The sequence below is a fragment of the Uloborus diversus genome, chromosome 8 (assembly GCF_026930045.1).
Source record: "Uloborus diversus isolate 005 chromosome 8, Udiv.v.3.1, whole genome shotgun sequence".
In the NCBI taxonomy this organism is placed as follows: Eukaryota; Metazoa; Arthropoda; class Arachnida; order Araneae; family Uloboridae; genus Uloborus; species Uloborus diversus.
This window is the reverse complement of record NC_072738.1, coordinates 152,603,539-152,619,107: the sequence shown is the minus strand read 5'-3', so window position 1 is coordinate 152,619,107 and position 15,569 is coordinate 152,603,539. Positions and strand designations below refer to the sequence as shown.

The 15,569-nt window shown below is 32.3% G+C and overlaps 1 protein-coding gene across 1 annotated transcript in view; it reads right to left on the bottom strand.

The window, feature by feature from the left end:
- Positions 1-436: 436 nt before the first annotated feature.
- Positions 437-15,569, bottom strand: part of LOC129228688 (slit homolog 2 protein-like) — a 230,792-nt gene continuing 215,659 nt past the window's right edge. The window contains exons 8-10 of the mRNA XM_054863371.1: positions 6,049-6,120; positions 4,598-4,669; positions 437-512 (exon numbers count right to left, since the gene is read on the bottom strand). Of these exons, the coding sequence (XP_054719346.1) occupies positions 437-512; positions 4,598-4,669; positions 6,049-6,120 (220 nt within the window). The remainder of the gene's footprint in view (positions 513-4,597; positions 4,670-6,048; positions 6,121-15,569) is intronic.

Sequence of the window (15,569 nt, the reverse complement as noted above, 5' to 3'; positions counted from 1 at the left end):
GGAGCTCTACTCCAAATGAAGGCGTATAAGTCACTGGACACCTGCAGCTTCGTAAGGCGAGGGAGATGCTAGGTTCTTACTAGCAAGTTTGTCTTCGCCCGGATTTTACAAGATTTGTTACTGGCAGAAATTGGGTACATCAGCAGCTTATTATTTTGCAAAAACGTTTCTGAATTCTTTCTACAGTACGGTTTATTTAAGAAAAAAAATGAGGCGTAGTAAACCCAGCAGGACATTAACTGCAAGAAATTTTGCATTTGCAATATAAATCAGATTCAAGTTAAAATTATAGTAATAGGAGAGTTTATATGGCAAGCTAGAGAAATTGATACGGCCGTTAATGTTATTTACCGTTTGAGTCTTGTTTTTGTCCTATAACAATCTGTGCAATCGTATAAAAAATATCTAAATGAATAAATAAATATAATAAAAAAACTTACAACAACTCAAGATTTTGAAGCCAACGAAAAACGCCATCAGTCAAAGTCACCAAATTATTTTCATCCAGCCAGCTGAAAAAAGACTACACTGTTTTCAAATTGTATAAAACCTTTGTAAACAAATCATTAAGTAGCGGACATGAAAACTGAGAAAATATGCGAAATATAAGCAAAAAAAAAAAAAAAAAAAAACTTACTCTATTACTGTGAAATTGTGAAGGGAATATTAGCATTCTAAATTAAGGAAAAAAGAAAGAAGTTCAGATATTTTTTTTAATAGTTTGGGCATCTGTTCGGAAAAACCCTCAGTTAAGCATTGGTTTCCTACGAGCGAATCGTCGACCTTCGGCGTCGCTTCTCGCCGAGAGGAAAACTTGATTCTTCTGCGCATGCGCCCCCGAGCTAAATCGACGTCGTGAATGACCACGTCGGATTCACTTGACTTTGATTTCAGCGTCACGCCGAGTTGCGACGCCACAGCTCGGTGATTTCGCTTCTAGGAAACCCAGGCTTTATTTGCTTGAATTTATTGACTCGTTTTAAGCTATATTTTATTGACGTCAAATGATTTTTGCATTTGATAGCATAGTTCATTAATACTATAGCAAAAAATTTTGATTTTCAAAATGCATTATATTAAATTTAAAAAGTAAAAAGGTTAAAAAAAAATATTTCCGATAATCTTACTACTATTATATATGCGAAAGTTTGTCTGTATTGATGTTTGTTATTCTTTTACGACATTAACCAATCTACCAGCAAGGAATCTCGCCCAACGTTTTGCAGAAAGATTTCAGTAGCTGAGGCATTTAGTAATTTTTCCAATTGTCGCTGTTTTTGAAGCTAAAGACTACGTAATACTGTTTCTCGGTTATCACAATGTTTCCTAAATATCGACATGAAAAGAATGTAAAAACCTCTGTTAAAATGTAAAATAATCTAGCAACTAAATTAGGCAAATCCATAAACACAAAAGCTTCCAATAATTTGTCTTTGTGCACAATTTCAAACAGTTACCAAATTTTACTACTTATTTTGGAAACATTTCGGATGAAAATTTTTAGCATCTTTTTATGGGCACCAGAAGTAGTTCAGTATTTGGCGACAATATTTCTTCGACGAAAATTAGTAACAGACAGTTTTACGAAGTAGGGAGAGGATGCATTATCCAAGGTATCCCAAAACGATTACCACAAATTCGGTAACATTTTAAATCACAGTAAGAACACACAATAATTGAAATTTTCCAAAATAACTAAAGCAACTAAAGCAAGTATAAGGGAAATACCGGCAGTTACATTTTTTTTTAAACAGTTTGTTCTTCAGTACCCACATAGAGAAGGTTTTAGACTATGTTCAAAATAAAAAATATTAATTGATAAATCTTTTTAGACAAGTGAAGTTTAATTTCATATTTTAGAAATTTTTCAAATTTGTATGCAGTGCTTGCCAAATTATTAGACTAAGACTGTTTTAAAAGCAAATTTTTTATTGATTACATAACTATAGACACATTAAACGAACAGTGAAATATTTATCTAATATTTAGTATGCATTCCCTTGTTCTTGATGAGCATTTTAAGTCTTTTTGGCATTCTTTTCACAAGGTTTACACCATTTCTTAACACTTTTTAAAAAAGGAGGTGAAAAATTGTTTATACTCACTATTATATATACTCACATACACATACTCACTAATTACCTAAAACTAACTTTAAATATAACAGAGCACACTAATAAAAAGCACTAGTGAACTGTTTAAGTTGATTTAGGTTATGTACCTGGTAGACAGATAAGCAAAGAACATAAACAAAGAAGACAGTGCTGCCACAAACCTTAAATTATGCTAAAATAACATAATAAGCAGTGTACAGCATATACTGTACTTTAACAGTAAAATAAATAGTATTTTAGTACAAATAGTGTACAAAAAAATTCTTTAATCTAATAATTTGGCCAGCACTGTATGCTGAAATGTGGTGCTTTTCGTCTCTAAAAGAATGCTATTTTATTCTTCATGCTTATTGCCATTTTACTTTTATGGCTAAACAAGAAGCTAGATTTTCAATCTCGTCAAAGCGGTGTGTTTTGAGTTCTTTCAGTGAAAACAGAAAACGAATGGAAGTAGCAGTTGTTGCTCATAATGGGGTTGTTTCTTTCAGTCAGAAGTACTACTTTTAGTTACTGAAATTGGTAGAAAAAGAAGAAGAAAAAAAAAAAAAACATGGACCACCCAGAAAATACTTTAATTTTCCCAACAGTTATTTTTAATTAATTTTTTAAAATGTTCAATTTTTAAAACTATACTTAGTCTTTATGACGTCACAAATGATGCACTTTGCCGCATCTTTCTACCGCGATTCCACGTTATGATAATCAAGAAATGAATTAAATATTGCGATCTACGCTTGCTATCAACCATATCGTTGCCAATATACGTGAGTAAGGAAGCAAATTAAAAATTGTGCTCTTGGAATGGCATCAGTGAATGGTATTTCATCATTTGTGATGTCATCGGCAGAAGCGTAAACAATGAAAGCGCACAGGTAAAAGTAATTTTTTTTAAAAATATTAAACTTAAACAAATTATTTAAAAAATGGTCAGATCCCACGTTTTTAAGCGTGCTCTTTCAGAAAAAAATACTTTTAAAATTTTGGAAACGACTCCATTATTACTGACCCTGGCAAAGCCGGGTATTTTTGCTAGTTGCTTATATTTCTTATTTTCGACTTGAATGGGGTCGTTTAAAAAAAATTAAATGTATTTTTTTTCTGAAAGAGCATGCTTGAAAACATATGATCTGATTATTTTAAAAATAATTTGACAAAGTTTAATATTTTTAAAAAAAATATTTTAATCGGTGCGTAGATTCAATTTTATTTTTACGCTTCTACAGATGACATCACAAGTGATGAAATGCCATTCACTGAGGCCATTAGCGCAGAGCGCAGTATATATATATATATATATATATATATATATATATATATATATATATATATATATATATATATATATATAATTCGCATCTTAACTCGCATGTACTGGCAGGGGCCGATACAGCCTACCATTTTGGGGAGGGTCTTGCGAAAGAATGACCCCTCCACCGGTGAACGACCCTACGGTTTCTGGGCACGAATTTTTTTTTCTTAATGCTTGGGTATCGATAAAAACACTAAATAGGTCATTAATAGCGCTCTTAGTGACCATAAACGTTACAAACTAATTTCATAAGCGATGAAAGAAAAAATTTCAAAAACTTACTTTAAAAAATAATTGATGAAATGAAAAGAGAACTGAAATCGTTTGAATTTTATTCAGTGTTTGATCACAATATGGACGGATACTATTGTCGACGGTTTGGGGGGGGGGTTCCTGACCCCCATGACCCTCCCCTAGTACCCGCCACTGTGTACTGGCAACGATATGGTTGATAGTAAGCGTAGAACGCAATATTTAATTCGCTTTTGAATTGTCATAAGCAGGAAACGCGGTAGACAGCAAGAGTCAGCATCAGTATTCATGCGCCAGTGGAGTATATGCCAAAGTTCATCTCTTGAGACGTCATAAAGACCACGCCTTGTTTGAAAAATCGGACATTTAAAAAAATTATTTTAAAATTAAACGTTTTGAAAAGTAAAGGTTGTAAGACTTTCCTCGCTCAATGTTTTTGATCAATCACGATTGCTAATTGTTTTCATTTGACTGTCCTTGGCGCCTGGTTCCTTTTTCAATCCCACCGTCCTCTGCAGGTGCGGATCTTCCTGTCCTGAGCACTGTCCCCGGAATCTGCTTCTCCTGGTCGGTGGCGTCCATGTCCTATATACACACACACACACACGCACGCTCATACGCACACACAACTATACACACGTAAACGCAAGAAGAGGAGGGGCAGGCAGGCTTGGGGAGACAGGAGTCGTTTCTAAAAACAATTTAACTCCAATAGGTAGAGTCCTGTCGCAGCTCGTGATTGTGAAAAACATAATTTTAATTCAAAATTTCAGAATTTAAATTCATAATTTTCTCTTTTTTTTTTTTTGCTCATTCCATCAATTTCAGTAACTGAAAGTAGTACTTTTGACTGATGGAAAAACCTAATTCTCCGAATAAAAATAAAATATTTTTATGAATATAAAACCAGAGATGTACTTACAGCGATCTTAGACTCTTTAGTGGTTTCAAAGCCGATGGATTTACAAAAGATAAGGAGCAATGTCGCAAATTCCTGGAAAATCAAAAATGAAAGCTTAGATGGTTAGGGAAAAAATGTAATAATCATTCGAAAAATCACTTTTCTTGGAAATTGGCGCACCTCTCCAGTTCTTTTTGGAAAACATTTCTCTGCAGTAAGAATGAAATTTTTTAAACTCGATTGGTGAGCCCTTCAGTTTGCTGAATTGCCGCTTAAGTAAAAAAAGTAGCCTTTTGTAAAAAATTTTAAATATGAATTTCGGGAAATTCTCTTCTCCTTTCCTTCTCCTTTTTAGTTCAACAAACTCAAAAGCACTTGCGCCAGTTTTAAAATCGATGCATAAGAATCATCAGCTTCCGCCAGGAGAATAAAATTAAAAAAAAAAAAAGGAATTGAAAATTTATGGAATATTTGCTTTAGAGATGATGTTTATTTTTAGATGAAGACTAAACGCTGGTAATATAATTGAAAAAATTTACTACAATAAACGTTTGTGGACATCTTTTGGCTTATCTAAGAAAAAATTTCTATTGAAATTTGGAAACAGTATAGCGATGAAATTTTAATGTTCGTGATTTAGTTTAGGTGTAAAATTACAACTGATGCAGTAGTCTTTTCTAATGTTTTTTTGTCCGGAACAATTTTTAGTTACTAAATAAATTTGAAACTTATGCAGGACAAATCGAGTTCAATATTTCATTGTTTAAGTGTAGAAAAAAAAAAAGGTTATGCAGCCAACTAATTATTGAAACAAGAAATTCATGAAGAAATGTATAAGCAGAGCTGCTAAATAACCAAGAATTTTTTTAACATTATCCATTTCTTTCTTTTAAACTACTTTCATCAAAAGATTCCTCAGATAATACAGATATCAGACGTATATGATGCACCAATTTCTATTGATACACTGTTAAAAATTCGGGAAGATTTTCTGGTAATTGTTACTGTAAAATGGCGGACTTAACGCATCGCTGATTTTTACGGTAATTTATACCGGAGAAATAAGCGAGCCCAGCTCCAATTGGTTGCTGCGGCCTACCGAGGAAACCGTAAAATTTTACAATAACATTTGATTTTTACGGTAATAGTTACTGGCAACATGGATGCCAGTAACAATTACCGTAAATTTTCCGGAAAATTTTTAACAGTGTACCCCGACAACATAGTTACGGTATTGCATTATTTGAATACTTGATTTCGAAACTAGTATCAAATAATTCATTATTTGATACAAGTGTTTGAAAGTGATTTTGTTAAGAGGATGCCGTGTCCTATGTTGATTCGTAGTCAGAAAGAAAGTGATAGCACAGTTAGAATTGGATACATTTTAGCACTTAGGAAGTATTTGGTGTTAATTTTCTATCCATACATTCTAGAGAAATCAGCAATTGACAAGTTGCTTTACTACTCACAATTCTTCTAAATTTTCCAGATCCATGAAGGCAGCATCTTCCAATTCTTGAATTGGGTTGTGAGATAGGTACCTAGAAAATCAGAATTAGGAATTCTATAGAAAAATGGCTTTCATTAAATATTCAGCATCGTCTCTTAATGTAAGGAGACCCCTGTGTATCCTTAAAGGATGTCTCAATTCTGAGTCATGGTATAACTTTGTTCGACATGCAAGTTTTGAATAAACTATTTGAACATAAATTTCTTGAAAAACTGTTAGAAATGCTTTTTTTTAACCCCCGACACACAAATAAAAAGGGTTATAAGTTTCGACGTGTCTGTGTATCTACACTGTAAAAAAAATCCTAAACTTTACTGAGTATTTCCGTGTAACGTTTCAGGATTTCCATGGTTTTTAACTACTTCCTGGAAAAAACAAGTTTTCTTGTCAAAAAGTTTTCTGAATTTGTTCAAGTCGCACGAATGCAGACTTATCCATGGTGAGAAAAATATTTTTAGCTCCCAGTTTAAAGATTAACTAAGCGTATTTATAAAGAGTATGGGCTTCAGTTCGATTGCGGCCCGTACAGACTGATAAGGCGTCCAAAGGGCGCAAATCAGTCTATCTGCTACGTAGCTTTGCAAGAATTGCGGGCGAGAAAATGATACTTACATGCAATTCTTTCTTAGCTTTGGCCAGTTTAGCAATTCTGCTTTTGGAGCTTTCCTGGAAACGTAGGAAAGTGTCAAGTTTTATTATACCAAATACAAGTTTACTCTAAAGTTCCAGAGACATGACTGGATCAAAACGGGAAGATTTCTGAATATTTCAGGAATCTTCCAGGATAATTTCAGGAAGGTTACTCAATTTTAGCGGAAAACGTTCCTGGTTCTTGTAAGATATGTTACTGGATGAAATTCGGCACATCAGTTGCCCATTATTTTCCAGGAACGTTTCTGAATCGTTTTTACAGTGTATGTATTTGTGTATCTGTTTGCGGCACTTTAGCGCCTAAACGAATGGACCGATTTTGAAAACTTTTATTTTGTTCGAAAGGAAAGTTGATCGAGAATCGTCTTAGCTAAGCTGCGTCTTTGGACGACATTAATTAACGAAGATATTAATCAAACATCTCTAAATGGTTTTTCGCTACTTTTGCAGTAAAACGTATTTAAAAATTTAAAAATTTAGTGCCGAAATAAAGAGTAATTTTTTCTGCGTGTGATGAATTGAGTTTAGAACTTCCATGCTTAAAGAATTCAATGCAGATTTTAAATATGGCTAAGCCTTTATTCACGCGATTGGTAACCGAATTCTTTGTTAGTCGACAAGGAAATTAAACGCAGTGATTGAATATTTTTATCTGCTGCCTGTTTCTATTTGTTAACGAATAAAATATTCGTAATTGATTTTTAATACTACAAGGCTTTTAAAAGAATTTTCATTTTTATCTCTTGATTCTACAATTGCGACCCAGTCGAGGTTTTTTTTTTTTGAAATTTTAAACTTTAGTTACTTGTTTCAAATAGAAAAAGTTAATCAGCTTCACATACCTTTATCTCCGGAAAGTTACATTTAAAAAAAGTAACTTTAGTTACTTGTTTTAAATAGGAAAAGCTAATCAGCTTCACATATCTTTATCTCCCGACGAACACACACAAAAAAAAAAAAAAAAAAAAAAAATGCAGCACAATAAAAAAAAAATAAAAAAATAAAAAAAGAAGAAAATAACTTTCAGGGCACAGGTGGGAATTAAATCCACATCCTCCGACATACAAAGCAAAGCTTCTGCCACAGAGCCAAGGTGGCCCCTATATGAAGTGCTTTCCACTGCTCCGCGTTGTGGCAGAGCGGTGTAAAGCACTTGCTTCGAAAGCTGTCAGCACGCAGTAAAGATGGTAGCGTATTTGATTCCTGCTTCTCTCTGGGTGCAATTTTCTTCTCTTTGTATTGTAAATTCTTCTTGCCTTGTCTTGTATGTAAAGAATGAAGCTCTCAAATAAATTAACTGAGTCAATAAAAAGCCTTCCTGACATAATTAGATATTGAACGCGAGATGAGTTAAATTTCAAAATGCGTTTATTGTAATGTAAATTTAATCTTGTGAAACTCATTATAAAACTCATTCAATCTGTATTAAATGCAAAAAAAAAGTCATTAGATGTCTTTGGAAGGGGGGTGGGGGAGGGGATTTTTTTTTTGTTTCATAATTATGCTACAGAATTTCAGCAAGAAAAAAAAAAGAAACAAGTAAACTAGTATAGCTCAGGTCATCTCATTCTTGGAGCTTTATTTGTTTAATTACAAATAAGTACTTTACAATTTAATATCAAATAATTTCATTTTTTTACAGCAAACGTAGGGGTGTTAAAAATAATCAAAAGAAGAATTTATATCTGTTAAATTATGAAACATGACAGCAAAAACATGATAATGATGTTCAGATTTTTCCATAAGTTTTCTTGGAAGCATATAAAAACATATTGTAATTTTTAATTGCAAAAAATAGCTTAAGGAGTAACAATGCCTTTGGTTGGATTTTTTTAATGCGGAACACATTTTTTTTCGTCATTGTTTAAAAAGTCAATTATGTATTTGTTTGCTAATCCTAAAAATTTACATCATGGTAATTAAAAAAAATGAATTTCATCAGCTTTCGTTTTTAATTAAAAATGCAAAGTATTTAAGCCGAGTAAATAGTTTGCAAGCTTTATTAACAAATTTAAACGCAACTGTGCAATTCCCCGAAAATGTCAACCTGAGCATCAAAATTTCAATATTAACAAAATCATAAGTATTGTATGGCATCTAAAAATCTTGAAATATATATTTGTAATGTGTACCAAACTAAATTTTAATTTATAGTTTTTCGTATTGAAAAAAAAAAAAAAAAAAAACCGTAACAGATGCCTATATCTTTTCCGGATTTTTCGGAGAAAATTTGACATGTAGTAACCAAATTTTTTTTCTACAACAAATTCTAACTAAAAGGAAAGAAGAAGGATAGTGTATTTTGTTGCACTCATAATACAGTTTTATACTGGAAGCTTATATCAGTAAATATCTTTATAGTGTTTCGTTCAGAAGCAATCTTAAAATCAGTTTAAAAATGTCAGTCGGTTACTATAAAAAATCAACTTTTTCCCCTCAGCATAAATATTATTGGTGGAAATTTGCCAAAATTCATATTCTCCGCCTACATCAGAGGTATTTAAATGCTGAATAAGAAGAATTGGAAGTTTAATTGGAAGTTTACATACGAAACACCAAAAATTAATTGGTAACTGACTGACACACTTGATACAGTAAATGACTGACGGACATTCTGTTTAACTTTAAAATGACTGCAATGTATTTAATTTAATAATCCTGAAAAGAGAATTATTTTATTTTTAGCCCTATAAGTAATATCAAACAACCCAGCTCTTTTAATTCTTAAGAATGATAACATATTTTATTGATTTTATTCATTATTCATTCTTACATAATTTAGTCATACTTCAGACTAATTTCAAAAATAATTGCCTAATATTCGAAAAATACATCAATTCAAAAGAAAAGAGAAAAGCATTTTGCAGTCAGTACATCCAAATGACAAACTTATAATATCACAACTTTCACAAGGAAGAATGAAATTCAGAAATATGGGAAGTGACTGCTAGTAGAGAACATTTCTATGAAGTTTCTTATGATTTACAATATTTTGTAGCAAGAGTGATAGATGGTAATAGGGGAAAGGCTAAGGTGAAATTCTTGATAAAAGGACATGTTCAATCATATCAGTGGCTAAGATGATGTTGAGGAAATAGAAATATCTTACTTTTTATAGCTCAGTAATTTTACAAGGATGTGTCAGTCAGTTAGCTCACGAAGCTATTCTAGCTACTCTAATTTTGATATTTCAATAATATTTTTGAAATGAAATGCCATATGCCGGAAGGTTATTCATTTTTGAAATTTATGAATAATTCCTTTTGCTTTTAGAGGATGATCTTTTATTGAATCTATATTACTTTTCCCGCAGGTTGAATTCATGTCAGTCAGTTACCATGCTTTTATCATTTTTTAAATCATCTAAAATGCATTTTAAAAATTCAATTATATCATTAAATTCATCCTGAAAAAAAATCAATAAACTATGAGAAAATGTTTTTTTTTCCTTAATAGATATTTCATGTTGAATGTTTGTAATATCAGTCAGTTGCCAATCTGTCAGTGAATTACCAACTTGTCGTAAATACTGCAAATCTTTATTTTAGAAATGCACTGTCGCAGAGTATATGAATCCCATTTGTTCTGAACAGTTTTCTTTACTAATAATAAAGCTGACAGTCTCTCTGACTGGATCTCTGTGGCGCGCATAGCGCCTAGACCGTTCGGCCGATTTTCATGAAATTTGGCAAAGTTAGTTTGTAGCATGGGGGTGTGCACCTCGAAGCGATTTTTCGAAAATTCGATGTGGTTCTTTTTCTATCCCAATTTTAAGAACAAAACTGTCATAAGATGGACGAGTAAATTGCGAATAATTGCGCATAACGTAGAACCGTAACATGGGCAAAGCAAGTTGGCGAGATATGAAATTATCATAACGTGGAACCGTAACATGGGTACAAGCCAATTGCGAGAAAATTCACCATACATTATTTGTAAATATACAGGCGAGCCAAAAGACCTTTTATTTTTCTATTACGGGCAAAGCCGTGCGGGTACCACTAGTGATTCCATAAAGCGGCTGATTCAATAAAGCTGGATCTTGTTGGTTTTGACAATTTGATTCATTAAAGCGGCTGGTTCAATTTTTCACTGATTCAATTAACCGGAGTCCATTGTATCAAATCTAACAAATGTATTTTCATTGCTTGCCTTTTATGTAAACTTACTTATTCGTTTTGCTGCTTAATTTTAAACATTTGCATTAGTATATTTACACTGTAAAAACGATTCAGAAACGTTCCTGGAAAATAATGGGCAGCTGATGTGCCCAATTTCTGCCAGTAACATATCTTGCAAAGCCCAGGAACGTTTTCCGATACAATTCAGTAACCTTCCCGATATTATGCTGGAATCCGCCTGAAAAATTCAGAGTTCCTCCTGTTTAAAGCCAGTCGTGTATATGGAATTTTAGAGAACACTTAAGTAGGGATAATATAATAGCTTGTCACCTTCCTGAGTTATCAAGAAAACTGCAAAATCAGTATTGCGGACATGGCCAAAGCTAAGACGTAATTGCAAGCAAGTATCAGGAATTTTACTTGCCAGCAATTCTTGCCAATCAACGTAGTCCACAGACTTATCTGCACTCTTTTGGTGTTTAATCAGACTAGACTGGACGGACCATAATCGGACCAAAGCTGATACACTTTAGAAATACGCTCAGTTAATCTTTAAACTGGGAGCTAAAAATAGATTTAACAACTGTGAGAAGTTTGCATTCGTGCGACTTGTAGCGATTCAGGAAACTTTTTGAAAATGATCCTTGATTTTTCAATTAAGTGTATGAAAACCATTAAAATCCCCAAACGTTACACGGAAATACTCTGTAACGTTTCGGAATTTTTTTACGGTTTAGAAAATTTCAGAAATGTCAGTCAGTTACCGGGATGTCAGTCAGTTACCAAGCAGTTCTAATTGCTGTAATTCTTTATTCTAGCAATATTTTCCAACTCAAATGCCATAGGCCGAAAGTTTATTCATTGTTCTTTGATCCTGATCTGAATTTAGTAAAAATTCCCGTTACTTTCAGAAAAATCTCTTATTGAATCAGTATTACTTTTCACATAGGTTGTATTCATGTCATTCAGTTACCAAACCTTTAACAATTTTTCTAAAATCACCCAATATGTATTTTGGAAATTAAATTATATCGTAAAATTCAGCTGAAAAAGTACAATAACCGAGGAGAAAATATCTTTTTAAAAGTTAATATTTTGTGGTTTATGTTTAAAAATACTTATCGTTTTGCTCTGTGAATGTCAGTTCGTTCCCCGTGGAATTGTACAACTATAAAAATTTTTTTTTATTAACACCACAAGGATTTGATGCCTTTCTCGATTTCCAACTATTCTATTGTTAGCAGAAAACCTTGATAGAAATTTATTGATTTTTAGAATATAGCGTAACAGTTTTTTTTAACTTACAAACCTTTTTCTCTTTTCTTTTCTAACTAGAGAGTCAAGTTTGGAGAACAATAGAGTAAGGACAGTTGCTCGTGAAGAAAGAACCGGATAAAACCTAAAAATGTTTTTTACTTTTCCGTATTTGTTCAACCTTTTTTTTTTATCATGTTTCTTTCATTTTTGTATTATTTGACAATAATTCATGCATACGTTTTGATTTATTTTCATATGAGTATTGAAATTTCCCATTCAGAACCACGGATATTATTGACTAGTGGTACCCGCACGGCTTTGCCCGTAGTAAAAAAATTAAAAGGTCTTTTGGTTCGCCTGTATATTTACAAGTAATGAACGATGAATTTTCTCGCCAAATGGCTTGTGCTCCTATTATGTGTTCCACGTTATGATAGTTTCGCAATTTACTCGTCCATCTTATGATAATTGTGTTCTTAAAATTGGAATAGAAAAGGAACCACATCGAATTTTCGAAAAATCGCTTCGAGGTGCACACTCCCATGCTACAAACTAACTTTGTGCCAAATTTCATGAAAATCGGCAGAACGGTCAGGCGCTATGCGCGTCACAGAGATCCTGACAGACAGAGATCCGAACAGAAATCCTGACAGACAGAGAGACTTTCAGCTTTATCATTAGTAATAAAAATTTTTACTCGTCTAAGCTAGGAAACTTTTAAGAATTTACGTCTCTAAATCGGGTGATTAAGAACAGTGACCCCAACCTATTATTACCTAAGGGCCAAACCTCCTAATAAATAGTTCCTTGCGGGCCAGAAGACGTATAACATTTCGAAATATTTAAATCTTTTTCTAAATAACATGGAAAAATATTGAGAATCGAATTACATTTTAAACCAAGAATTTTTTCATCATTACGTGATGCTTATTTTATTAATTGCATCTGTTTTCCAGGAACCAGTTTATGAATATTTGAGTTCAAACTTACGGCATTGTAACTAATCGTGGTTTTATATTTGTAACAGTAAACAAAACTCCGTTCAGGAGTCTTGGCCGATATCTTGTTTTGCGGAAATACTCGTTTTTTAGACTTCTTTATTCAACAATTTTTGCTTAAATACATATCTCATGAAAGCAGTTTCAAAGTAATTTTAGTTTTAGTCTTATATTATCACGTGATTGACAAAATATTATTTAAAAAAAAATAATAAAGTATACGTAACTGTAGCATGCAAAACATTTAATACCGTTTTTGAATGGGATTGTTTCCTTTAGTCAAAAATACTACTTTTAGTCACTGAAATCGATAGAATAAGTTAAAAAATAATAATAATAACATGGAGCCAGAAAATACTATTTTCTCAACAGTTATTTTTTAATTAATTTTTTAATTGTCCGATTTTTCAAACAAGGCGTGGTCTTTATGACGTCGCAAAGGATGCGCTTTGGCGAATTTTTCTACCGCGTTTACACGTTATGATACACAAGAAGCGAATTAAATTTGGGACTCTACGCTTGCTATCAACCACATCGTCGCCAATACACGTGAGTAAAGATGCGAATTAAATATTTTGCTCCGTGAATGGCAAGAGTAAATGGCATTTCACCATTTGTGATGTCATCGGCAGAAGCATAAACAATGAAAACTCACCAATTAAAGTAATTTTTTAAAAATATTAAACTCAAACAAAGTATTTAAAAAAACGGTCAGATTCTATGTTTTTAAGCATGCTCTTTCAGAAAAACATACTTTTAAAACTTTGGAAACGATCCCATTGTAGATCAAGAATGTTATTTACGTTTTTATGCAACAAAAAGAGGACTAAAAGAAGTAGGTATATAGTGAAAGAATTTTTTTACGAACGCTAAAACTGATGATTGAATCTGTGATTGCTTTAGTTGAGAATTAATGTTTATTGCTAAACTTTACTAACAATTAACTTTATAATTGTTAGTATTTATTATTGTTTTAGGCAAAAATACAAAAGATTGATGCAGACTTAGTTTAATTAAAGTTTATAATAAAAGCTTGCATTAAATTATTATCTTATTTTTTCAGTCGAAAACAAAAATAATTTGTTTTTCAGTTACTTAAAAGAAGTCACTTTCACGTTTCTTTACCTGAAACTTCCTGACAGAAGACTTCTCTAAGAGGCATGGAGTTTATGCATGGACGACTTATCACGAACAGCACTTTCCACCGCTCGTCCATTTACGGAAGCTTCCCTCCCCCCCCCCCCTCCGTCGCTTCCGGAAAATTTCCCCAGAATACCCATAACTCTATCAGCTCTTCCCAAATCGTTTATTCTATTTGGAGGAGAAAGCTTTTTCGTCTTTCGTTTACTCTGCTCCTCTTTTCTACTTTTCCCGAAAAAATGAAAATGAGCTTTAAAAACAAGGATAAAAGCGTTTGAAATCAGACCTTATTTCCTAAATAAATTTGAATGAGAAAGTTAGGTAAACTTAATAAAGTAGTAAAAGTAAAATTAAATGTAATAAATTTAAATAGGAAATTGAGGGAGAAATCGTAAAATATATTTATGTTGATTGATTTTAAGGTAGTCTGCGATTTCCAACTTTCTGATCCAGTGTCATGTTTAGAATGAGATGGGCGTAAGTCATTCTAACAGTTTCAAGTTTGATTTTGTAAAGCCATCTCTAATAAATAAAATAAAATAAACAATGCTACATAAATTTTAATTTCAAGAGAAGGATTCCTATCTAATCATAGGCATGAACGTATGATAATTTAATTCCCAAATTTTTTACGTGTTGTCTTTTTTTTTCTTTTTAAAAATGCGTAGAAATGACCGAAAAATCTCAAAGGAAGAAAATTCTTCTGGAAATATTTGAATGAACGTATTTTGGAAAAGATATACATATGCTTGTTTTAGCTATACATCTGATTTATGCTTATCATCTAACTCGAATTAATATTCAAACATTTTAAAAGACTCTTTTTTACAAATGACTCTTAAAAACTTCGTTTTCTTGCTTATTGCATGCGCGTAACAGTTTATTCATTTGTGTATCTATTTCACCTGCTCAAGTTGATGCATTTGGAAAAAGAACACAATTGATTTTTTTTAATATGAAAAAATTATGTTAGCAAAGATTTTAAAATAATTATTTGGCTGGAAAATAGTAATAGTATTACATAACACTTAATTTTGGTACCTGACATTAGTAACAAAAATTAGAAAAATCCAAATGTAAAAAGAGTATCAACTGCTTCCTGTCTCCCCTACCAATATTTAGTATTTTCATTTAGATATTTCCCTCAAATATTATAAGAAACATTCATTAGCATTTTCTGAACATTTTATTCACAGTTTGAATCTTTTTTTTTTTCGTTTTTGCTATCAGAACGAAACTTTAAAGTTGCTGTTTTTTGACCTCTTTTACCCCACTTGACCCTACCCTAGCATTTTACACTTACAACGCTGTTT